At 47.9% G+C, this 26,761-nt stretch overlaps 1 protein-coding gene across 2 annotated transcripts in view; it reads right to left on the reverse strand.

The window, feature by feature from the left end:
• USP43 (ubiquitin specific peptidase 43) overlaps positions 1-23,421 on the reverse strand; it is an 88,903-nt gene extending 65,482 nt beyond the window's left edge. Inside the window, exons 1-2 of one of the 2 annotated variants that reach the window (XM_081895016.1) lie at positions 22,458-23,421; positions 4,149-4,289 (exon numbers count right to left, since the gene is read on the reverse strand). In XM_081895016.1, the coding sequence (XP_081751142.1) occupies positions 4,149-4,289; positions 22,458-23,069 (753 nt within the window). In that variant the 5' untranslated portion in view covers positions 23,070-23,421. The remainder of the gene's footprint in view (positions 1-4,148; positions 4,290-22,457) is intronic. The other variant, XM_081895017.1, reaches the window with a different exon arrangement.
• Positions 23,422-26,761: the final 3,340 nt, after the last annotated feature.

A 26,761-nucleotide genomic window follows, 5' to 3' on the forward strand; every position in this document is an offset into this window, starting at 1 on the left:
AAAAATAGTTCACAAATCAGAACACTCACTTCCGGGTTTGCGGTGTTCGGGAGCCAAAACGTTCGCGAACTAAGCTCTTCAAAAACCAAGGTACGGCTGTATTTGTCTTGTTTCAGTTAAGGCTGTCCATATATCAAATAATTATCAGCTGATTGACTACCTGGCTTTTAACTGGTTACATGAAACTAAAAATTTCAGAGTCCCTGTGCCCCAATACCCACAACCTGACTTTATAGAGTACAAAAATGAAGGCCCCTAATGGTAGATATGTATTCATGGAAGGCTTCCTCTTTGAATTTCGCTTAGTAACACTGGACTCAACTTCTTCCCCCAATTCTGAACAGCTCCAATTAAAACAATATCTCTTCCACTGCCTTTGAACATTACATCAAGTGACTTGAAAGCCCCCAGATGTTGTTGGGCAATAATTTCTGAACCCGTCGGCCATGTTGGCTGAGGCTGATGAGAGTTGGGAGTCCAACAACATCTGGAGAAAGGTTGAGAAAGGCTGCTTTAAAAGACTCTAGCTCTCCCTAAAGGCGCTAAGCTTAGCAGAGGTCGACTTACAGGCAGAGGCACACAAGGCCTTGCTTCACTTCAAAACCTTGTGGGAACAAGTTGATCACTAGGAGCTCTCCTTGGTGCTGAAATGACAGATCTGCCTTGCTCTGTGGACTCTGCCACAGGACAAGAATAGAACACTGCTGCAAAGTATATTGGACGAAGATCATTTAGAAATATCTTAAATGGATTTTGCTTATATACCTAAAGAGGAAATGTATCGCTATTCTTTGTTACCTGAAATTAATAATTTTTTTATAATAAAAAAGGAAAAAAAATCTGTCAGAAAATACATTTACTGTTTGTTGGGTTTGGAAATAAAACAAAATAAATATTTTTTATAAGTAGGTTAAAAGCCACCAGAGGACACTGGATCAGGGCCATCACACTAGAAGAGAAGGACTGAAGCCTTTCCTCCATGCTTCCCCCCTCTTTCCTCCATGGTTTCAATGCTGACACCAAAGCTGTTCCTAACTTCTGAGGGGTCTCAAGGTCAGGTACATAATGGACCTGCCTTTTTCACCTCTATGGCTAACAACAGCTGAGGGGAAGGTTTAAGTTAGGGATATGGCATAGCACCAAATGGTTAATCATCCTTCCATCAGCCCCACATCCCTTACCAAAGTATCACCAGCAACCTGGCACTGATTTAAGCAACAACAACATGGGGAGGAATTCAGTGTTGTGCTAAGGCTATCATTCCTCCAGGACAAGAATTTCAGCTTGCCAGATGGAACAATCCCCCTTCACCTCCCCCAGTGCACTGTTCCAGGGGGTTATCCCACCCCACCCCAGAACCAATCGCGAGGAACATTGGGGGGAAGAGGGGAAGAAGTGCTGCTGGACAAACAGAAGTCCTTGTGCAGCATTTCCACTGGTGGGACTCATTAGTTGAATGCCACTTATGGGATTTTATTTTGAAATAAAGTTTAAAATACAGGCAACAAACACAAGAACATACATTAACAAGATCACTAATTAAGGGAGTGAAAATGCACTGATTACAGTACTTAGTATATAATATGTACGCTTGTGGGACAATTAGAAGGAAACAGCCTAAGGGGAAGCACACTAACTATTGAGAGAGTTTGGATGTGCAAGTTATGTAGTTGAATCATAGAATAGATAGATGATAGATAGATAGATAGATAGATATAGATAGATAGATAGATAGATAGATAGATAGATAGATAGATAGATAGATGATAGATAGATAGATACCATGGATAGAGATAGAAATATTGACACACATACGCACACGCACACACACATATTGGATGATTTTAACCAAAGAAAAAGGTGGCCAGAGATCTGAGCACACATTCCACATGTCACATCTAGCTTGGTCTTGACCGAGTAGTATCCAAAAGTGTAAATAGCCGGCAGGGGAAAACATCCAAAAGTGACAAAAATCCTTATTAGGACCAACAAAAATGCCACAAAATAGGGAGCAAACTTTTGAGGAGAACCAAAACCAACTCAGAGATTTGAACAAGCTCATAACTTCCAACCATACAGATCAAAACCTGATCTGGGGGAACCTGAGGCCCTGCAGATTTTGATGGATGCTAACTTCAATCAGGCCCTGCCAGGATGCTCAGTAATCAGGGATGATGGGAATTGTAGTCCAGAAACATCTGAAGGGTCTCAGGTTCCCCATTGCTGCTTCAGATCAGGGCTGAGGAAGCCATGGCTCTCCAGCATCCCTGACTCTCATCATCCCTGACCATTGGACCATGCTGGCCAGGGCTGTTGAGAGCTGGAGTCCAAGAACATCTAGAAAGCCACAGGTCAACTAACATATTGACTGAAGTTTGCAACCCGAATTTTAATACTTTGGCATCACGTTCCTGGGTGGCACATTTTGTAATCTTGGAGGAGATTTTGTTCTCAGCCACACACCCATCTCCAGCCAGAAAGGAACCAAAATGTATCCAGGAAACAGATGCCAGGTGCTGAAAGGCAGCCCCGGCACTTCAAGATTCTGCACATGCCAATAATAAGGGAAAGGGAAAGGACCCCTGGATGGTTAAGTCCAGTCAAAGGCGACTATGGGGTGCGGCGCTCATCTCTCTTTAGGCTGAGGCAGCCGGCGTTTGTCCACAGACAGCTTTCCGGGTCATGTGGTCAGCATGACTAAACTGCTTCTGGCACAACAAAAAACCATGACGGAAGCCAGAGCGCACGGAAATGCCATTTACCTTTCTGCAATTGCGGTACCTATTTCTCTACTTGCACTGGTGTGCTTTCGAACTGTGAGGTTGGCAGAAGCTGGGACAGAGCGATGGGAGCACAGTCCATCACAGGGATTTGAACCGCTGACCTTTTGATTGGCAAGCCCAAGAGGCTCAGTGGTTTAGACCACAGTGCCACCTGTGTCCCTATGCCACTAATAAGAGCAAGTGGCTAAGATGGAGAACCAGAGCCTAGATCCTTAGGATGAAAAGTGAGGAATGGAACAAGAAAGAGGGAGAGGGGGCTACTTTGGAACAGCCTGGTACTGCCACAGCTCTAACTTGGTAACATACTGATAATCAAAGCCAGGGTAGTTCCACCTTAACCCCCCACCTAACACCTGCAGGCCCACATTCACAGGGAAGAAAACACTGACTCTATGTCCTTTTTTATTCAAACACTGATTTGGATGTCCACATCTGGTAAAACCTTGTACAACCAAAGATCAAACCTGGTACAGCCTCCTTCCTGTAGGCCCTAAGGAGGTAAACAAGCCAAAGGAAAGGTTATTACATTTAAGTCCATCAGAAACCTGTCCTGGTTTTAAGGCAGGATGACGTGTCCCACCTCAGTCAGCTTTTCCCTGTACCAGCCCCATAATTAAGGCAAGAGTCAGGTAGAGGAAGGAAAAATGTGTGTTTTGCCAGAGGCTCGTGTTGATGGGTATCCGTCATGTTCTTACTCAGGCACAGCATAGCAGTGTGCGAGAGAGAATGTGTGTGCTGTAAGTCACAATGCAGGAAATAAGTTTGACCCAAGCACTTGAAGTGTGTAAAGCACTGTGACGCAGAAACCGGCAGACACATATCTACAGATACCAAATTGCATTGGCACACAGATAGCTCCTGGGATAATGGAATTCCGGTCTGTCAGTCTACCATCTCCTCTTGAACCACTTCCCAGTGTGGAAGGGAGAGGAAAAGTCTGAAAGCTGAGCAGGAGGGGAAGATAACAGACTGCATTTGGGAAACCTGCAGCCTTTCACCTGGGAGTGAGCACCCACTATCTCTCTAAGGAACTGGGGAAATGTAACTACTTCCCTCTGTTTTAGTGAAGCCATCATTGACTGTTTGGCATTTAAATTCCACCCAATTAAATACAACCTCCTGGTAGTTCACAAAAGTGAAAATCAGTAGAACGTAAATAAAATCAAAGCTTAAAAAACAGTCAATACACCAGTGCTTTTGTGACATTAGCAGCCGGTCCCATTGTCACCTGGGAACTATTTGCACATTGAGGGAACGCCCCTCAAATGAAGGAGAAATGAGATGCAAAAGCTACTCTATGCACATTCCTACAATCTGATGTGTAAAATCAGAGAGCTTTCAAGGTATCCCCTGCCAGGCACTGACCTTTCCAGACACCTTGAGTTTTTGATTAAGAGACACCGAACACAAGTCTTCATGCATACGATCCAGCAGCCACAGTAAGAACTCCAGGGCATCGTGCTGTGAGTTTCCGCGGAACTGTGCGCCATACTTAGATACGACATTCTGCAGTTAAAAACAAAACAAAACAAGAGTTCAAAGTTAATATTTTGTATGGTGTAGGAAAGGGGCCCTAGCCATGGAAGGGTAAAAAATATTCATATGCCTTGATCCTCCTTGACATCTTCCCTCTACTTGGGCTAAGTTGTGGGTAATCAAAAAGAGCCAAGAGCAGCAGAATCACATTAATCAGAATAAGGCCTCATCAAAACAAGATGTTTGGACTCTACCATTTCAGAGTGCAAGTGGGGGCTGGCACATCAGAGAGAAGGTAAACCAGAAGTGTTCTCCCAGACACACCCACTTTCTGTGGGGATGGAACTGTTTGATATGGAGAAGCAGTCCATCAAGGGAGGCCCCCAACTGCAGTCAAAGTGGTACAGTCCAAACAAAGGTTCACCACCTGAGTGAGAACAAGCCCTAAGAGTCACACTGAGTAACCCTGGAAAAGTCACTCATTCGCTTGACTGAAATAAGAGAAAGGGCACAGCCCAGATGTAGGCTTGTCACCTAAGCAAGAGCTCAGCCTGAATTATGCAGAGCACATTTGCATGACTTATGCTGTATAATCTGGACCAGCTCCAAGATGGCAGGATTCAAAGAACATGGTGTTATTTGTAGCAAGGACAGCAACAGCGGTAGGCAAGGACATGGAGGAAATTTTAAAGGGAAGGGACACAGGAAGAAGTAGCCATAGATGCGGGGCAGAAAAATATGTGGGATAGTACCCCATGGATTCAAAGCTTTCCCCATTCTACTGCCCTATATGTATCTAGGTAGCCTCAGCTAGGCAAAGGCAGCCACAAAACTCGCACAAGGCCTACTCCTTGTGGAGTAGGAAAAAAATGTAGAACATTTGTTGGACCAGATCTACAGGTACAGTGAGGGGGGGGAGTATTTGATCTCCTGCTAAATTTGCCCATTTGGCCTCTGACGAAAAAATGACCAGTCCATAATTTTAATGGTAGGTTTATTGTAGCTGTGAGAAACAGAATAGCAACAGGAAAAACCCCAGAAACCCAGAAGACAAAAGTCAGAGATTGATGTGCATTATAATGAGTGAAATAAGTACAGTGGTACCTCGGGTTACATACGCTTCAGGTTGCATACGCTTCAGGTTACAGACTCCGCTAACTCAGAAATAGTGCTTCAGGTTAAGAATTTTGCTTCAGGATGAGAACAGAAATCGTGCTCCAGCGGCGCAGCAGCAGCAGGAGGCCCCATTACCTAAGTGGTGCTTCAGGTTAAGAACAGTTTCAGGTTAAGTATGGATCTTCGGAATTAATTAAGTACTTAACCTGAGGTACCACTACATTTGATCCCTTTGCAAAAGATGACTTAGTACTTGGTGGCAAAACCCTTGTTGGCAATTACAGGGGTCAGACATTTCTTCTAGGTGGCCACCAGGTTTGCACACAACTCAGGAGGTATTTTGTCCCACTCCTCTTTGCAGATCCTCTCCAAGTCAGTAAGATTTCGAGGCTGATGTGTAGCTATTTGAACCTTCAGCTCCCTCCACAGATTTTTGATGAGATTAAGGTCTGGAGACTGGCTAGGCTACTCCAGGACCTTAATGTGCTTCTTCTTGAGCCACTCCTTTGTTGCCTTGGCCGTGTGTTTTGGGTCATTGTCATGCTGGAATACCCATCCTCGACCCATTTTCAATGCCCTGGCTGAGGGAAGGAGGTGCTCACCCAAGATTGGACGATACATGGTCCCATCCATCATCCCTTCGATGAGGTGAAGGTGTCCTGTCCTCTTAGCAGAAAAACACCCCCAAAGCATAATTTGTCCCCCTCGATGTTTGATGGTGGGGATGGTGTTCTTGGGGTCGTAGGCAGCATTCCTCCTCCTCCAAACACAGCGAGTTGAGTTGATGCCAAAGAGCTCGATTTTGGTCTCCTCTGACCACAATACTTTCACCCAGTTCTCCTCTGGGTCATTCAGATGTGCATTGGCAAACTACAGATGGGCCTGTACATGTGCTGTCTTTGAGCAAGGGGCTCTGCAAGATCTCAGTCCTTCACGACGTAGTGTGGTACCAACTGTTTTCACAGTGACTATGGTCCCAGCTGCCCTAAGATCATTGACAAGCTCCCCCCGTGTAGTTCTGGGCTGCTTCATCACCGTCCTCCTGATCATTGCAACTCCACTAGATGAGATCTTGAATGGAGCCCCAGACCAAGGGAGGTTGACAATTATTTTGTGTTTCTTCCATTTGTGAATTATTGCACCAACTGTTGTCACCTTCTCACCAAGCTGCTTGGCAATAGTCTTGTAGCCCGGTCCAGCCTTGTGCAAGTCTACAATCTTCTCCCTGACATCCTTGGACAGTTGTTTGGTCTTGGTCATGGTGGCTACTTTGGAATCTGCTGGAATGATTGCTTCTGTCGACAGGTGTCTTTTGTACAGGTACTGTAACGAGCTGGGATTACAGGTAAGACCTCTCCCTTACAGCAGGTGCTTCTAATCTCAGCTTGTTACATAAAGTGAAGAAACCAGGTAGCCTGACATCTGGCTGGTTGATAGGGGACCAAATACATATTTCACTCATTATAAAGCAAATCAATCTCTGACTTTTGTCTTCTGGGTTTCTGGGGGTTTTCCTGTTATTATTCTGTCTCTCACACCTACAATAAACCTACCATTAAAATTATGGACTGGTCACTTCTTCGTCAGAGGGCATACGGGCAAATGTAGCAGGGGACCAAATACTTTTTTCCCTCACGGTAGCATCTGGGTGTAATAAGTGTGAATGGTTGTAAATCTGGTCAATACAATGGAGTTGCGAAAAAGAAACCCTGCAGCTGAACTACTCTTCAGTTTCACATTTCCTCCTCACTTTTTAACTTAACAAAGCAGGAACTTCTCCAAGGCAGAATCGTGTTGAGCTATGCAATACACATCAAACCTATTTCTACACCTAATGCAGTAGGTTTCCTTACATAATGACACAAGTCCTTATTCTTTCTTTTTTTGCTCTTGAAGCTACAAAGAAGACTACAGTGGTACCTCGGGTTAAGTACTTAATTCGTTCCAGAGGTCCATTCTTAACCTGAAACTGTTCTTAACCTGAAGCACCACTTCAGCTAATGGGGCCTCCTACTGCCGCTGCGCCGCCGGAGCACGATTTCTGTTCTCATCCTGAAGCAAAGTTCTTAACCTGAAGCATTATTTCTGGGTTAGCGGAGTCTGTAACCTGAAGCGTATGTAACCTGAAGTACCACTGTATTTCTCCCCTGCTGAAAAAAAGGTCCAATTCTTGCAGATAATCTAGCAAAAGTTTTCAATTTATTTATTAGGTTTCTCACCCACCTTTTCCGCAGGAAGCACAAGGTGGCATCCACAGCTTCCCCCTGCCCATTTTATCCTTACAACTACCTTGTAAGGTAGGTTAGGCTGAGTTGCATGGCTGAGCAGGGATTTGAGCCTAAGTCTTCCTAGTCTAAGACAACCACTAAAACACATTGGCTTTTTAACAGCTATACCATGCTCGTGCCCTAGAAAAGCTTATCCCACAATGTGTGGCAATATCCTCAACATCATTACCATGTCAATTTTGTGCAAGTGATCTTCCCCTGACTTACCAAAACCAGAATTGCTCACTCCACATTTCAAAAATCATAATAATAATCCCCAGACCAACCGAGTTCCTAAATCATGTCCCTCTGCAGTTTGACCCCTGCTTATATTTCACAAGGAAAGAATTGGGATGACACGGTTTATCCCCGCAGCAATAGAAGAGGATGCTAAATTGATCCCCAATGTCGGATCTACAGGAGACAAACACAGGCTCTCTGCCTGCCTCTGAGTTGCCCAACAGTTACCATGACAACCAAAGCTACACTGTTGGGAACCCAGGAGGGCGAAGAGAAGAAGAGTTCAGGATCTTTCTCCCTTTTGCCTGTCAGGGCCACTTTGCTCTTTCCTCTTGGAGGCTACACCTTGGTGCCCTACCTGCAGCTCCTGGGCAAAGAAGTCCTCCTAGATCACAAAGCAAAACCCGCCACTTTCTGCTGTGCTTTGCTGACAAGGGGACATTTCGAAAGAGCCAATTATCTCTGCTATGAAGAGGAGTCTAGTCAGTTGCAGCTCTGAACATCACCCTGGCCAGCTTAATAAAAACTGGAAAACCTTCCTCTGACACACCATTCCTGTGCCCAAAGCCACTCACTAGGAGCGGCTTCAGGTACCCATGAAGCCACCCCACACACTTTGTTCTGGCAAGGTGCCTGTGCCTTTAAGAGCTGTGGGATGGGCACAAACTCACAAGGAGAACTGCTCCTCCATCTATGCTGGGAAAAGCAGTGGTCTGTCTCTCATGAAGCTGGTAAGCAGTGGTGGCCTAACAGATGCTTCAGCACTATGATTCCCATCTATCCCAGCAGTGGTGTAGCGTGGGGGGCAGGGGTGGTAGCCCAGGAGGCACTAATTATCAATACCCGGTGGTGCCTCAGTACAGCTGTGTACTTCAATTTTAGTGCTCCGCTGAAACGGCTTCTCCATGCAAACCAGGAAATGGCTTCTCCAGACAATGGAAGGACTCTTCTTTTCTTATCTCTGCAGCCACGATCTCCTGGGTGACAGCGCACTGTTAGGCGTGTGTACTCCATCCATTTCCCTCTCTCCCACCCACCCCTCCACATGGCCCCAGGCACTGGCAACCCACGCTACAGCACTGGTCAGGTGCTGTAGTCAGGGCCGTCTTTAGCAGATGCGCCGGGGTGCGAATATCCACCCAGCACCCCCAAATTACCACAGATAGTGTTGGGGTGGCCGTAGCTGCACACTACCAGCCATTGGGGGGCGCACAACTCTCCCCTATGCCGCTACAGGAGAGCGATCCCAGCAGAGGCTTAGGAGGGTTGGGAGGGAAGCCAGCAGTATGGTTGGCAGGGCACAGCTTCCATCCTAAGCCTCTGCGGGGATCACTCTCCTACAGCGGCATAGAGGAGAGTTGTGCGCCCCCCAATGGCTTGGGAGGGAAGCTGCATGCCCGCCAGCCTTATGGTTGGTGGGGCACTGCTGGCGGGCATGCAGGGAAAGTGGAAGCCACCGGCAAAGCCCCAGCACTCCCCCACTTGCTGGGGCGCCCCTGAGAGGCCGGCGCCCTGGCGCGATGCACCACTAAGCCCTATGGGAAAGGCGGCTCTGGCTGTAGTCCAGCAAAAAATAAATAAATAGAGCAGTGTTTCCCAACCTTGTGCCTCCAGCTGTTTTTGGACTACAATTCCCATCATCCCTTGCCACTGGTCTTGCTAGTCAGGGATGATGGGAGTTGTAGTTCAAAAACAGCTGGAGGCACAAGGTTGGGAAACACTGAAATAGAGGACCCACAGTTCCCACCCCTCCCTTAAAGCCAGAGGTGCCCTATTGGGAGGCCAGCAGTATCAACCCTACTTGCAACCATCAGATGCAACCGCTACACAAGGCGGAGCTCTCTTTGTGCACGATGGCCAAGAGTTGCATGGGTTTCCCCCCTTCAGTTCTGTCCCCAAGCTAGGTACTGAAAAAGCAGAATTGCAATGCCAGAGGAAACCCAAAGTACTAGCCTGCTAGAGATTATGATGCTCTAATGTGACAGCCTAAGTCTCCAAGCCTACCCCGATGCCATAATTGCGGAAGGGATGACCTTTTTAAGAATGTAAATAAACACTCTGTTTCTAAATCAGAAGGAGGAGGAAGAGGTACATCTAGTCCCACATTATCGCTTCTCTGGCAGGCAGCCAAATGCCTCTGGCCACCACATGCAAGCAAGGTATGAATGTGATGGCCACTCCTTGTTTCTTCTCAACATCTGGTGATCAGAATTAGGCTGTCTCCCCACCACCACCACCACCACCACCACCCTTTCCTGTGCAATCCAGGGCACTTCCACGCCTTAAGGATCTATCTCCTGTGCTCCAAAAGGTCTTTTCCCCCTTACTCCCCCATCTCTCCACACTAACGTCTCCCACACGCTCTATTTCAAGAGCAAGCTGCTCCCTAAATACTGCTATGCTTGTTTAAGTGTGACATTCAGTATGCCGAGACGGGAATACTAAGAGCCTGGAAATATGCAGCAAAAAGCATGCACAGAAAGAATGTGTGCCAAGCACGGGGCATTGTGCCAGGCTGTACTGGAATGCAGGTGTACAAAGCAGCACTAGTTACAGGGCTGCCCACACCACACCTGAGCTTCAGTGAAATGGGCTGGGCTAAAATCAGGCAGGTGAGATGAGACTCTCTCACTCCCCATAGGATTTTGGGACTAGCCAGGAACAGCAGGAAGGTGAAAGCTTCTGAAGAGCATTATGAGGGTGGGGAGAAGGTGCAGCCCTTCTCAGCTGAAGGGCTAAGAAGTGTAAAATTATCGTGGCACATGCCAACTCCAAAGGAAAGGGATTCAATCGGCATTTGATGTCCAGCCTACACTTGACATTATCAGGAGCCACCAGTGATGTGCATGGCTGCCCATGAGGACAGCCATCAAAACTGCAGTTTGGAGCATCTTTGTAACCTCAGGCTGTGGACTGGCACCACTCTCCCAGGCTGGTCATTGGCAGAGCTACAGACGGCTTCATATTTCAGCTAGGACGTAGCCTTCCTGGTCTGGGAGCATTATCAACAGCTTACCCCTTTCATATCCAGATCCTGGCTTGACCTCTGCACAGCTCCTGTGGCGAAGGTGTCTATGTTTATTGTGTGCACAGCTCCTGTGGCAAAGGTGTCTATGTTTATTGTGTGTATGTTTATTATGGACAGTGAGATTTGGGGACGGGAGAAGGGGAAGAGAACACCATTTGATTTTCCCACCTCAGTCTTGCACCCTGTACCCCTGCAGTGATATTATGTGACAGGACTCACTTGCTGGAACAAAAGTCGTGCCTGAGGTAAAATTGGAAAGTTCCCTTCAAGGATTCCTCAGCATAGTGGGTGGAATTCAGTGTTGTACTCTGCTGAACGTCCTTGTCAAGCATTGCAGCTTCCTAGACTGCCCCCAAGTGTTCTGGGTGTTCTCCCAAAACACCCCTCTGAGCCAATTTTTGGGTGTGCAGGGGGAGGAGAAGAGGGGAGCCCAGTTGTGCCAGAAGAAGCCCAGGGCTTCTGCTGATGTAACACGTTACCCAGTGAGACTAGAATGCCTAAGGGTCCCTCTAACAGGTGAGGTCAGATGTGAGACATCGCCAGCATCCTCTACCTTTCATTTCTCCAGGTGTTGCTGGACTCCAGCTCCAACCATTCTAGACCACTGGCCATGCTGGCCATGGCTGGTGGAAGTTGGGAGTCCAACAAATGCTGGAGGACCACAGTCGACTGGTCTCTGCTTTAGGAGACCAGATCCATCAGCGGCCATCTTGCCACACACAGTCCAAAAGCCTAGAGGGCAGGCTGTGGAAGCAGTTCATACCTGCTTCCTCCTCAAGCAAGGCTCTTTCCCGTGCTCTTTGGGTAGTGCAGAGCAATTAAACGCTAACAAGCCCTTGATTATTAACGGAACTATATAGCCAACTGAGTGTTAACAGATCTGCCCTCCAGATACTTATCTGTAACATGTAGTGAAACCTCAGCAGGTAGCTCATCGCTGAAGCCTTGTGGCTGCATAATAACCATCCTATTAAACAGAAATTAAACCCAGACTTGCAAGGGAAATATTACTATAACAAAACATTGTTCTCAGCAGCCTCCCTTGGCGAGCCTATACATCATGAAGGAGTGGGCAGCAATCACCAGAAATTGCTGTGCTGCACAACCCACAAAAAGGCAGGTCAGTTACTCTGCTTCATGCTACACGCAGAGGCTACTGTGTCTGTGCAAACTAACATTTAATTTGGGAAAACAGGAGGCAGGGGAAATTTATGAGAAATTTCTGGTGGTGAAGTGTCTAGGCTTTTTTAAAAACTTAGGCTTGCCAACTTTTTGAACTCTTCCTATACCTGTGCCCCTACCCAGTGCTTTAAAAAAAAATGTTTAGGGGTACTTTCATTTTCCTACTCATATTGAAATATTGCCCCTCAATGAGGCCAAACTTAGATTCACAAAATGTTTAGCGGTATGCGTACCCCCAGGGAAAAAAGCACTGCCCCGCCTGAGATGCAGTTTCCCCCACCCCCACATTAAGAAAGGCAAGAAATGTAGAAGTCAAATTAAGCACGTCTGGTTATTCCATCACCATTTTGTCTCCCTCCCACTTTCAGATAGAATGATGGGGGTTAAATTCCCCTGCATCAAGATTGGTCACCGGTTTTCCTGATCTCTGAAGGGGCAGTATGGAGATGTGGCTGATGAAAACCGACTGCTAATTCAATGTGGGCATGGCCAAACAGTGAGCTGCTGAAGTATTTCAGTCTGAGCTGGAAAGGGGGGAAGAGTAAAACTTTCTCCAGAGAAAATTTATGCAACCTTAATTGTTGAATTCTGGCAAAAGTGCTGCTCTAAAGTAGGCACTACTTACACACACACACACACACACACACACACACACACACACTCAAAAGCTTCCAACCTAAAGACTTTCTATCAATTATTTTCTGGACACCCGGAAGAAGGGATGTTGGCAGATGCAATGGTGTGGACTGGTTGGACCTGGGAGACCAGGGTTCCAATCCCCACTCAACTGGTGACACACAGACACCCTCTTTCTTTCTTTCTTTCTTTCTTTCTCTCTCTCTCTCTCTCTCTCACACACACCTCCTTTCCAGCAAACAGGAAGCATGTCTACAATTCAAGAACACATTCAAGCCAGGCAAAAGCACTCTAGGAAATAACAACGTTGGAGTGGTGTGGGGCACTCCTGGTGGTGGGATGTGACCTAGGAAGAGTCCCAAGGGCCAGATAAGAGAGGCCTAGAAGGCTTGATTCCTTATCCCTGCAGAAGTGGGTCCCGGGCCTGCAGCTGGAGGCCAGCATTCTGGAGACAATAACACACCCAAACTGCCCACTCTTGTGTCACAAGAATACCAAAATTATGCAGAACACTATACATTGCATCTCCAACTCATGAATATATAACTGCAGAACAAATGGTGAGTGGCAACTCACATTAGTGATTCCCAGAAAGATAATTGTGTTAGTCTACTGCAGCATAAACACTAGAAGAGTTTTGTGGCCCCTCAAAGGCTAACCATTTTATTAAGGCATAAGCTTCTCTTTGTCGCTGTATATAAACCATTCCTTTCAGCTGCTCTTATAACCCAGTGTCTTAAGTGAGGGAATGTGGATTTTAGTCATGTTCGTGCGTGGGAGTAAACAGCCTCAAATTCAGGTACTCCTGGTTAACCGATTTCCGAAATGAGTTGAAAAGGACTGTTGCTTTCATCTCTTGAAGTCTGGGATCTGAATGCCTGCTGTGGGCTTTGTTTAATTCCCACACACACCTCATTTATTGCTGATCAAGTATGTGCCAAAGAATGAAAAGGAAGGTCAGTGGTGTGGTAGTGGCAGCATTGCGATGAAAAGTATGATATTACTGGTATGGGCTCAGCAGAAACATGGGCAATAAATAAACATGAGCCAAACCATCTCAGAGCAGACCAAACTGACAGGCATCTAGCCCTGTTTGATTGTCCCAGCTGAATTGCTAGGACAACAGGTACCATTTTCAGCACAGGACAGAGTATGCCAAACAGGATTCACCAACTATTCACAGAAGCCACTGAAAGAAGGGGAATGGCTCCACACAGTTTGGAGCTGGAGGAGAGAAGATCATCTACACAACCCTTATTTGCATGTCCCTCACCTCACAATACCCAAGAATGAGAACAGAGGTTCCTAACACCCATAGGCAAATTATTAGTAAAATGTGGAGACAGCATTTCAGAAACCCAATAAAAGTATTGCTCATTTGTCTCCATTTTCCAATGGAGGCCTGTGAGAATCAGATCTTGGATCCTTCTGGCCCCAATAACTCTACTGTCTGAGGAGCAAACCACATGTTACCTTATCCCACTGAAACTGGCCCATCCATTGTAATCATCATCAGAAATACTACTCCAGGTATCTCCACCAATCGAGCTTAGGTAGAAAGCTGCTGGAGACAGGGACTTTTAAGTTGTGGCACCTTGTTGGTAGGATACCTTTTCCAAAGCAGTGTGCCTGGCACCTGCACTGTTTTCTTTAAGGAGCCAGGTAAACCCCATGTCTTTCCTGATGGAATTTTATTGCTAGCTTGCCATTCTTGCATCATGGCAGCCTTGTTGTTACGGGAGGTCGTCTAGTACTGCCTATGGGTTCTATGGGTTTTATTACCCATGAATGCTGCCACGGATAACTTGGGAAAGCTGGGCATACATTTATTAAATAAACTAGAAAGGTGGGATATAAATATATTGCCCTGGTAGCTGGGTTTTGTAAAGAAAAGTAGATCTTTGAAAGGACATATTTCCACAAAGAAGCAGTGGGGCAGAAAGTGATACTTAGCCCTTTCAAGGATTATTCCAGAACCTGCGCTCTGGCAATGATGGAGGGATATTTTTGCCCTCCAAGGGTATTGTGTTCTCAACAGGAGGATGCACAGCCAGGAAGCTGTGCTATTTTTTTCAAAACACTCCTGAAACTGCAGAGTATACATAGGATGTGTTTACCCTTGTTGCTCTTCAAACCTTTTTTTAAAAAAGAAACAGTACTGGATTAACCTTCTGGTACTCATACAAGGGACGCGGGTGGTGCTGTGGTCTAAACCACTGAACCTAGGGCTTGCCGATCAGAAGGTTGGCGGTTCAAATCCCTGCGACAGGGTGAACTCCCATTGCTTGGTCCCTGCTCCTGCCAACCTAACAATTTGAAAGCACATCAAAGTGCAAGTAGATAAATAGGTACCACTCTGGCAGGAAGGTAAAGTACGCTGCTCTGGTTTCACCAGAAGCGGCTTAGTCATGCTGGCCACATGACCCGGAATAACTGTCTGCGGACAAACGTCGGTTCCCTTGGCCAGTAAAGCGAGATGAGCGCTGCAGCTCCAGAGTAGTTCGACACTGGACTTAGCTGTCAGGGGTCCTTTCTCTTTTTTTTACTCATACAGCACAGTGGAATGCACAATTGGAATGTGGGCTTCTCAGTCTAAGCAGTGATGTAGTTGTAAATTTTGAATGACAGGAGTTTGTTGTGATGGCCTCCACAGCTGCACCCCTAAAGAGAGTCTATAGCCTTGTTCTCCAGGAGAGTCCAAGAATGAAGACAGCTGTGCTAGTTTACTGTACACACCCAAAGAGTGATAGTACACACCGCATTACTCAGTCTTGTTAGGATCAGCTGATAGTCATAGAATGATCAGTTCGCAAAGGGTGATCCACAAACCAGGCCCACCTGTCCCACCACCTGATATCATATGTGACATCAGGTATGGGCCAGGAAGAGACACCGCTGGGTCGGCTGTGCAATTCAGTTCCCCATGGGGAACCCGATCACTCAGGTGATCCCTGCAGAAAGCAAGGTTGAAGGCACTGCCCATCTGTCAATGTTCACCTACAGGGGTGAGGACAGAGAAAGATGTGGCCTTCTGGGCCAAAAAAGGTCCCCTCCCACCAGGTTAGCATTTGGGCTGAGGAGTCCATCTGGCTTCATATCTCTGATCGGCCATGAAATTCAGTGTGTGACCATAGTTAGACCTCAGTCACTGTCTGCCCCTAGCCTACCTCATAGGGCTGTTGTTATTATGAGGATAAATTGGGATGTTCTGCACCCAGGTAGCTCGGAGGATCTCTGGCTGATGATTTCATAGAAAAGGAAGTACAGTGGTACCTCGGGTTAAGAACTTAATTTGTTCTGGAGGTCCGTTCTTAACCTGAAACTGTTCTTAACCTGAGGTACCACTTTAGCTAATGGGGCCTCCTGCTGCCGCTGTGCAATTTCTGTTCTCATCCTGAAGCAAAGTTCTTAACCCGAGGTACTATTTCTGGGTTAGCAGAGTCTGTAACCTGAAGTCTGTAACCACTTGGTTACGGTGGTAACCAAGGTACCACTGTAAGTCCTGGAGCTGCACCCCACCCACTTCCACTGTATCATGGGGACTAAGCATAGCTGAGGCAAACTTATGTGGAAAGTGCAAAGTGGCCCAGGGATGATCTAGAGCGGCTCAAGAGCAGCAGAGGTGATGGATAAAGATTCCGCTCTCACTCTTGAAATGCCCTGAGGTTAAAAATGCTGCTGCAGAATGAGAGCACTGGATACTGAAGAGGGCTTCAAACTCAGCATCTGCGCTTGGATGTTTAAAAAGGCTGTTACAGGAGCAACCCAGTTCAATCCAAGCAGCCAGAGGTCCCCTGCCTGTCTGCCAGCAGCCCGAAGCCTCCCTCCTCTCCAACTGATCATCAGGAACGGAGCTGAATGAAAAAAGATATTCTCGGGTGTTCCCAGGGTAAGGTTACCAAAGAGGCTCCTTGTAGCAATCGGTTCCCAAGTGACCAGACAACAGGGGATTTGTGAGAGAGACTCAATGAGGCCCCTACACTCCCAAGTCCTTTTATAAACCAGAAGTGTGCTAGGCAGACTCAAGTGGAACTGGAAAAGGGCAGATTCTGTTCTGCGGGAATGCGAAAATTGCCTGTGATGGCACAGGCACAAGAGGAATTTTCTCAACAGGACTCTCTACGCTCACCGTCTTTTCCCTGCACAGTCTCCTTCCCGGAGTCCTTTGCCTTGCTGTTTCCTAGAAACAGAGCCCGTCACAAACACATCACTACTCAGCCTCACAATAAATAAACAGAGGGTGTGTACGCGCTAAAGTACCTTCCCACCCACCAGCAGTTACAACTGTCATACATGGACTGAGGTTGAAGAAGGGCATTCTTCTTTCAGCTTTTGGAGATGGCGATCCGCTTTTAATCCCCCAAACTCAAACCCTCAGCTAAAAAATACCACATAAAGTATGTCTGGCTGGTACATTTCAGAAATGTGAAGTGTTGTCTGGAGGTCCTAAGTTTTATGTTCCCATTTTATACCAGGCCCCTCAGGGGAAATCCTCCCTCTGCACGGCTTGGTTCCCGGCTCCCATTCAAGTAAGAGAGACCACGTCCGCCTGGCATATATGAAAAGCTGGTGGGTTCCCAGACTGACAGCCAGCAGGGAGTAGAATTGGCTCACGAACATATATACATCATTTTGATTACCCAATTCTCAAGGGCTGGCAGATGAATGCGTGGGCTGATGCCAAGGAAAACCTGCATGTGAGGGGACACTGGGCAATGTGGAAGTTCTTATTTATTTCTGCAATGTTAGCTAGATCTGTGACAATCCAGTCACAAATATGTGTGTGTGTATCAGCAATTGTAAAAGGAGCCTATGGAGGCTTACACAAAAGAAAGCCCTACTGTGTTCAATGGAAGTCACTCCCTCCCCAAGTAAAATGATAATAATGTTATGATTTGGAGGGGGGAATAGGCTGTATGCCCAAGACCCTCCTAACCCCTGGATCCAGCAAGTGTTAAAAGATCAGCCAGGCTAGCTTCCTGAAAAGGTGATAGCCTGGGTGATGGGCCATTAAGGGGAACAAAGGAAAAGGGCTCTGTGTGAGATGGCAAATAGGTGGGGCCCCTCCCTCAGCCCGCAGATAGTTAGAAGGACAAAGGCAGAGTTGAGAGCAGAGAGCTGGCATGATGAGGGTTAGAAGCAATCAAACTAGGAACTGAGAGAGACAGAGCAATGTTTGATATCTGTTTGAATCCAAGGCCACAGCTTCAGGGGGAGCAAGGCCCTCTGAAGGTGCTAATGCTGGGAACCCCTCCGTCACAGGCTCAGGTTGTATATATCAGAAAGACACCACAGTCTCCACTGCCTCATTTCAAAAGGAAACACCAACCCTAGGTAAGCACCAGGAATCATGTACAGATGGAGACTAGGGTAGTGTACAACCATAATAATATTGCAGAGAATGGGAGCCTTCATCACAAAAACCCATGTCTGTTAAACAGTGCAAACCAATCATCATTCCCACCACCTGTTGTCATCAACAGGAGATACTGACACCTTTGTCCTTGATAATCTCAGGTAAGTCATCACCATATCGCAGATGCTGCACTCAGAGCCCCTGGGAAAGTCATGCCAGAGGTGAGATATGAACGATCGTGCCATGTTTCAAGTTCCACATCCCAAGCCACTCTCTACAACCATTCGAAAGCATCGCCAATTCCACAACCTATGGCCCATTTGTAAAGTTTATGTTAAAAGCAAAGGCAGAGAACCTGTGGCCACCCAGGTGATGTTAGACTCAAACTTTTGCCCTGGGCAGAATGGCTAATGGTCAGGGAGGATGTGAACTAAATATAGTCCAACAGCTTTTGCAAGGCCAAAAATTGAACATACCTGCCCTAAAGTGCTATACTGAGAATCTGAGGCAACACGATACCTGCCTCACCAGAGACTATTAGAGTGTCAGGTATGTGTGCACAAGAAATACCTGATATTTCAACGGTATCATGATGATTGACTGTAGTTACAAACAGGAAGCTCACGGCTTTCCACAGAGAATTCAAATTTCCTTCTGCAGCCTGAGTGGCATGATGCTAGCAACTTGTAACAAGAGTGCAGTGAAAACAATATGGAGAATCAACTAGTTTTAGAAATTTGCATCTCCACTACTATGCTTTGTACAGATGTTGATGACATAAGGAGGAACTTGAGAGGTTCTCCTTTTGAAAGTATGCAGAGCATCTGCCAACTGTAGACCTGCACACTCTGTCTAGTAACACTGTTTGATTACTAAACATTTAGTATCTTTATTATTTAAACTTACTAGACACTTTTTTGCAAAAAGTAACTCAAAGCAACTTACAACTAGAAAAGTAAATAGCATAAAACTGAGACAGAGTAAAATCCAAAACTCATTTATATTTTTAAAAGGAAGAGTTAAACATACACACACACACACTTGATGGAGGCCACAGATAATTAAAAGCCAAAGGCCTGATAGAAAATTAATGTTTTGGCCTGGCACACAAAAATATGTGATGATGGAACTGGGGTGCCTCCCTGGGGAGAGTATTCCGTTAGTGTGGAGTCACCACTGAGAAGGCCCATTGATACATGTGTGTGAAGAGACACCAAAGTGATGCATTTGAGGTGCCACCAAGTTGCATTTTTTGTTTTTTTGTGGTGTTAGATATATGGTGGCAATTCAAGATGTAAGTAAGCAACTGTCTTGATGCTGCCATCATTGAGTGAGGATGTGGCTGCTCCAGCTTCTTACCACGGAACCACAGAATTGTAGAATTGGAAAGGACCGTGAGGGTCAGCTAGTCTAAAGCCCTGCAATCCAGGAATATTTTGCCCGATGTGGGGCTCAAACCCACCACCCAACATTGCCCAGCACATCGTCTTTCCACCACCATTCTCCTTACCCAAAGCTGTTTTGCATCCAACATAAAACAGGAATTTTAAATGAAATTCAGTATGATTAATTTGGAAATACCGTAAGTCTGAAGGTGAGAGTGTGTCATCATCTTCAGGGGCTGAATCAGGGGCTGAATCTAGCCCCTTCCTTATCCCACCACATGCCCCATTTTAAGGTTCGGTGTTGAGACATTTTTGTTTCACATTCCACTCTGAGAATTTTCTCCAAATAGAATTTGAAATCTATGTTTCCAGAAACTGCCACAAAATGCAAAGTGCTGAAAGATTCAGAAGCCTCGCCTATAATTTAGTATCCACCTGGGGTTCCTTCTTAGCATACAGACCCTGTGCATGGTATAAAAATAATAATAACCAGATGACGCTGAAACAATTTCACCTTTGACAGTGGCTTGCTGCATCAACAGGGAAAGAAACACACACACACACACACACACACTCCACTCTAGTATCAGCAGGACTGTCAAGGAGCTGAATTAGTAACACAAGATTTGCCAAAGCTACAGCTCAGGCATTTGCTTCAAAGAAGCCTCTGACAGCCAGCAGCCAAATGTGAGCATCAGAGAAGGAGAAAAGGCTCACCTCTGAAGAAATACAATCTGTCAACAAAAGTGACCAGATAGTAGCTTCAAAACAACAAAAATAAATCAGAATCCCTCAACCGCACAGAACCTCCTGATCCTAGCTCCCTAGGTCCACTATTCTAGAGAAGGAATTCCCAAAACAAAACAAAAAATTCCAGTGGCAATTCCTCTCCCTTCCACCCATGGAAGAGAGGCCTATCTTTCACCATTGCTACTCAAACCCTCCACAGCGCGCACTCATCTGTCTTTTCTTCAGTAAACTACAGGCATTTAAACAAGCCAAGCCACCAGGGCAAATCACTGGCTCAGCACACTGGACCATGCTCAGCCCCCTAATGAAGTAGCTGAATAGTCTATGCATCACTTGATTAGGAGATGGGTGGAATTCCTCTTGCAAGCAACACCTGGGACTCCCACCCACCCCAAAATAAATGCTTCACCCCTGTATACCTGACGGAGCATCTCCACCCCCATTATTCAGTCCAGACACCGAGATCCAGCTCCAAGGACCTTCTGGTGGTTCCCTCATTGCCATGTGCACCTGTAGAATGCCTTTCCATCAGATGTCAAGGAAATAAACAACTATCTGATGTTTAGAAGACATCTGAGGACAGCCTGGAATAGGGAAGTTTTTACTGTTTGATGTTTGACCATATTTGATGTTTTAATTTGTTGGAAGCCACCCAGAGTGGCTGGGGCAACTCAGACAGATGGGTGGCATATAAATAACAATATAGTATTGCTGTTATCGCCGTTATTATTTCTTGCCAGTCAGATTGGGGCTGATATACAGGCAACCATGCCCTGTGCCAGGCAAGGAAATTGTGGACTTGACAATCTCTTCCCTTCCAGTTGGCGTTTCTAAGCAGTTCTAGAATCAAGTCTGCTTCCCCAGATTAATTGCTCCTCACCCCTCAGAGTGTGAACCCACCTAAAGGCAAGCAGGCAGTGCTGACACAGAGTGCAGAGTATCATGCCTGACTGTTCCCAAAGTGCTGTGAACCTAGCTGGGGGATCACAAGAACTGGTTGGGGTGGGAAACCCAGAATGGTCACCCGAACAGTTCTGAACTTCCAGCAGTGGAGACATCCAGTTAGGGTGACCCATTCAGCTTCATGGCCCTCACGATAGAAAAATGGGGTTTCAAGAAGAGAAGGAGGAAGGGAGGCAGTCCCACAGCAATTGCTCAGTAATGAGTATTTCATTTCCAACTTCAAAGCACAACTCACAAATGCTGAGCACCGTACAAATGTTCAGCAGCACCACAGACTTCAGGAGAGCTTCCCAGGTGTGCAACGTTTGCAAGCAAAACACTCTCCAGCACATCCCTACCTCCAGCGCCTTTGCCCAGAAAAAAAGAAGGCAATGAGGGTTTTTTAAATGGGGGAGGTTCTGGGAGGGTGATAATGGAAGCATTTCTGTGTCTGGTGGAGCCAAGCAGGAGTGAGATTCTTTATGAAAGGCTCAATCAGACACACAAATATTTCTCTTACTACCCTCCCAGAAATTTATTTATTTATTTATTTATTAAATTAAAAATCCTCAAGATAAAAAGTAGCATTTTCCCCACCTCTGGCTATGGGCAAGGACCTGACCAAGTTGTCACAACACCTGCAAACACTATGTTTACATAGAACAGGAAGAGCTCAGGCTGCTGGAAGTATGAACTTGGAGCAGGGTGAGATCACAAACAATCTGGAAATTCCTCACACAAAAAAACACATAAGAGCATTTTATTCTCCCACTTCTTTTTTTGTCTTTTTAAAAATCCTGGTTAGCCTCCCTGATGTGGCACCACGTGCCCATCTGTTAGCAATGCCCTCCAACTCCTCCACCTGCCTAGGCAGTCAACCTGGCCCCATTGCCAAATCCGCCTGCAGCACAGTAGCTTGCTTTAAAGCGTGCGGTGTGACTAAACAGGTGGCTGGAGAAAAAAGAAAGAGAGAAGAGTGTGTGTGAGAGAGAGTGAAGGAATCCTTCTAACTCTGCCCAGTGAAGCCGTTTGTCACCAAGGAGCACAACTCGAAGTGCAGAAACTGCGTGACGGTTAGCAATCCACCTGTGAGCAGTCCAGCGTCCCCGCAGTGCCTGGCAGAGTTGAGGTCAGACCGCTCAACGGCGCTCGCCGGAGCCAGATCCTTAGCAGCAGGTCACACTGGGGATGGGGGGGGGGGTTGGAAAGACTGCCTACAGGTTAGACGCGGAGCCTCTTTCCCGTGGTGGCCCCCCGGAGAGAGGGGCAGATCCCGCGCAAAAGTGCGCCCCCTACCTTGAAGTCCGCGGAGAGCTGCGGCGTATACTCGAGGGTCCAGAGCGCGCGTACGAGCGCCGCCAAGTGCTGGGTGACTTCCCCGGAGGCGGCTCCGGCTCCGGCTCCAGGTCCGGGTGGCCCTTGCTGGTCGGGCAGCGCCAGCAGGAGGAAGGCGGCCAGCAGCTCGGTGTGGCTCAGGCACTGCACCACGGCGTTCAGGAAGCACGTGTTGCCGTGGTTCTTCAGCCCCTGCGCGCCCGGCGTGAGCGGCCGGGGGTCCCCGGGAACGGCCGCCGGCAGGGGACTCTGCGCGCCCCACGACAGCCGGGCGCTGCCGCCGCTCCCGCCGCCGCTGGCTTGGCCTCTCTCGCGCTCGGGCCCGGGCGGGCGCTTGAAGCCGCCCTCGTCGTCCTCGGGCTCGGCGCCTTCTCGCCGCCGCGCCTGCTGCTGCTGCTGCTGCCGGGCGCCGCGCAAAGTTTGCAAGAGGCGCCGCGCCAGCCTGCTCAGGGCGCGCACGGCTCCTCGGCGTCGCCGCCCGGCCCCAGCGTGGGGGCGCTCTCCGCCGGCCACCCCGTCCGGGGGGCCGGGCGCGCCCGGCCCGGGCTTCTCGCCCGCCTCTTGCGCGCCCATCGGCGCCAGAAGGGTACGGCCACCCGCTCCGCCGCCGCCGCCGCCTGCCGGCGCTTGCTGCCTTCTTCTCCCCGTTGTTGTCGTCGGCTACCTGCGCGCTCCGAGCCTCTCCGCCCTCCCTCCGCGCTTGCCGGCTGGGCAGGGCAGAGAGGCGGGGAAGGCGAGCGGGCCGGGCTCATGGCCGGGGGCAGGCGGGCATCTTGCTGCGCCCCTCCGCCCAAGGCACGGCGCTTTCCCCGCCTCCTCAGGTCGCCGCCCGCGGATCGGCAGAGCCTGGGGAACAGGGGAAGTAAACTCGGCGGAGGGGGTGGATCGCGCGCGCTGAGTTTGGAGGTGCGGCGCCAAGCGCCTCCCTCTGCTGGGAGCTCGCCCGCCTGCCCGCCCGCCCGCCTGGTTCAACAGCGGGGAGGCGGCGGTTCTCGCAGGCGAGGCGTTACTGCTGCTGCTTCTGCTGCCGCTAAGAAGTGGCGTCCGCTGGAGCCCGCCAGGCGCACGGAGCAGGATCGCCTGGACCAGGCAGGCTGGGTGGGGAAGGGCAGGCAGGCAGGTGTTGCCGGCGAGGGTAGTGGCGGCGGCGGCACTACCTACAGCCTGGCTCGTCCCTCTTCCTCCTTTGCTCAGGTGCTCCACAGTCAGTGGCAGATGACTGGAGCGGCTGGGGAGGCGGGGAGAGCGAGCTAGCTTGCGGCTGCGTGCGGCTGCGGGCCACCGGGAATCCTGGAGAAGCCAGCCTCGCCACCTTCGCCTGTGCCAGGTGGAGGTGGGCATCTCTTTCCAGCTTAGGAAAGATGTCAACATTACAACGACAACATACCGGTACCCTACCGTAGCCTCGGGTTTGTGGTTCCTACCCTACGGCCATCATTGCCAACTGGAGACAGAGCAGGTCTGTGTTTTTGCACACCGCCACAAACTCACAGGTGCAGAGCGATCCTACCGGTCCCAATGCCTTTGCACAGGGTTATGGTGGTAGAGTCCATTCATAAAGGAGAAGGGCATGTGAAGGGCCATTTCCTACCAGATCCATGTATCCCGCACTGCTCCAATTGGCCCAGATTGGCAGACCTTGTGAGAGGAGTTAGTGGGGATCAGTTCCCATACCAATGTTGCCCCACCACAGAAGAGTTGGGGTGATACTGATGTGGACATTCTTTAAAAAGTAAGCACGCCAGCTCCACCCCTGTGAGCTCCCCGGCTTCAAATATTATGCTGCTCTGCGAGTGTAAGAGCTGGTGGTTGACAAGAGTATGCCAGAAATAAGTCTGTGGGTGGTAGCAGCTGTATACAGGCAAAGTGTTGGTGCACGCAGGGATTTCAGGCAACCCCCATGAATCCTTTACACATATGACTCACCCTGTAGGTTAGAAAATGCACACAAGTAGTAGACATATGGGGATAGCAATGTCAGTGAATCCATGCAGTTTTCAGTTCAAGCCGCACCTCTGACATGAAGTCATAAGATGCCTTAGGCAAGCCATTACCAACCTTGGCCATTACTTGCCTGATGGGGATATTGGCCTACAACACAGGGTTGTTGTGCAGATTCCTGATAGGAGAACTGCTCAGCTCACTAACAGCTTCATTTGGAAATATAGGTTACATGGATTAGTTCAGCATATGGGTGTCTAATTGCCACACAGGTCAGGCATAATATGTATGTTAGTGGTTCATCCACATTAGTAACCCATTAAATGTTGGTTGGTTAAGTTGCAAGATGGGCACACAGTAGTCAAACAGCTACTTTGCTAGTCATCACCTGCATAAAACATAAACCATCTGTGATAAGGGCCAATTTGCCTGCACAGATTAGAGCACAGCAGTTGCTTGCCATCACTGTCCACATTGGCTCCATGCCTATGATCAGTGAGGGCTGAGCTGGGTTCAGCTCTTAAGCCAATTTTTGAAAACTTTGGCTGCTGAGGGCTTGCAGCCCTTCCATATGAAAACAAGTTATATTGTTCATAAGATGGGGATACACGAGAGTGTTTTAAGGTGGCTAGAAGTCTTACTGAACTCAACAGGACTTGCCTCTGAGTCCTGCACTGTAAACACAATCACTTTTTAATTTGGGAAACTTCCCTTTTGGATCCTTGTTGGAGACAGACAATCTCACTTAGAACATCAGGATCTCTCAGTTCCCCTTGAGTTCTTTAAGAATTCAAGAGGACCTTGAACGTTATGTGAATTTATTAAGGAAGTGGGCGATCTAGGGCTGAAAACTGGAGGAAGGTTCATTCCTAAGCAGTTAGGCAATGGGAATACTATAGTGTGGTCATTCATTCCCAAACTGTGTGACCAGGCACACAACTGTGTGACCTGAAGAAACCAGTAGTTATAAGAAATAAACTAGACAGTGGCTCTGCACAATATCCATGGCTGAAGTGCCATGCATCTCTATCACAATCTAGTGCAAAATCCATCAAGAGTTCCTCTTCTGCAAGGTCTTCTGAAATGAGCAGAAAGGAAAGGAGGCGACTTAGGCAGCTGTGGGAAGGCAGGGACCTACAGTCCTTGCAACTGCCTCATCAGGGCAACACCTACTGGGAAAAGTTGTTGGGTTAAGAGCGGTGGACTTGTAAACTGGTGAATCGGCTTTGATTCCCCGCTCTTCCACATGCAGCTGCTGGGTGACCTTGGGCTAGTCACACTTCTTTGAAGTCTCTCAGCCCCACTCACCTCACAGAGTGTTTGTTGTGGGGGAGGAAGGGAAAGGAGAATGTTAGCTGCTTTGAGACTCTTTAGGGTAGTGATAAAGTGGGATATCAAATCCAAACTCCTCCTCTTCTTCTTCTACTACTACTACTAGGCCTGCACTGTTTCGGTTTCTTTGAATAAAAAGTTAACTTCACTGACACCATGTTTTTTACCGCTGACCTACACCTGACTCTGACTCCTGACACACAGATACAGCTGACGGTTTCCTGCTCCTATTGATGCCTTCCTGTATTAGGAACAGCTTGTGTTGGCTTTCACCTTCCATTTCTTCTTGCACTGCTTGTATTAAAAGAAAAGAAAAACGGCCCCAAAAGCAGCCCCAACACTTTCAGCAAAGGTAAAAGCAAACCTATGTAGGTAAATTACCGAGGAGAAGCCCTTTGTTTGAAAGGGCTGCCTGGCCCCAAGCTGGAAAAGGAACCCTAAAAATGGGAGCAAGGAGGGCCTTGAAGTTGCTGGTCAACAGTGAGCACCTGGGCAGCAGATTGAGCAGAGACGGATCCAGGTCACTTGGTCACAGTCTATTGTAAAAAGCATTTCTAAATTTTTGTACTCACACCCACCCACCTATTAGCTTATGCAAATTGCCCTCTTTCTGCGTGGTATACAAGTGGCCACGTTCTATGAAGAGCCATCATCACCCCATTATTATTATTTTAATCTGCTGCTTTACCAGAACCTAACGACACTTTGCTTAATGGATATAGCAAAGACTGGCCCCTGTCCAGATTCCCCCACCCCCATTCACTTTCATTGGGAACTTGCATGCTGACCATCCCCTGGAACTTTTACAACAGACATAAAATCCGATGGCAATAGAAGGAAGGCATTCAGCCTTTGCACTTCCAGCTCCAGCTGCTATCCCTTTGCATTTGCAAAAAGCCAAGTCCTCAACTCAAGGGCAGAACCCCTTAGTATGGCTTTTCAGGGCCAAAGGGAAAAAGCCTTATCTCATCTCAGAGCAGAGCATCACTTGG

The sequence above is a fragment of the Podarcis melisellensis genome, assembly GCF_964234715.1.
Source record: "Podarcis melisellensis genome assembly, chromosome: 2".
NCBI lineage: Eukaryota > Metazoa > Chordata > Lepidosauria > Squamata > Lacertidae > Podarcis > Podarcis melisellensis.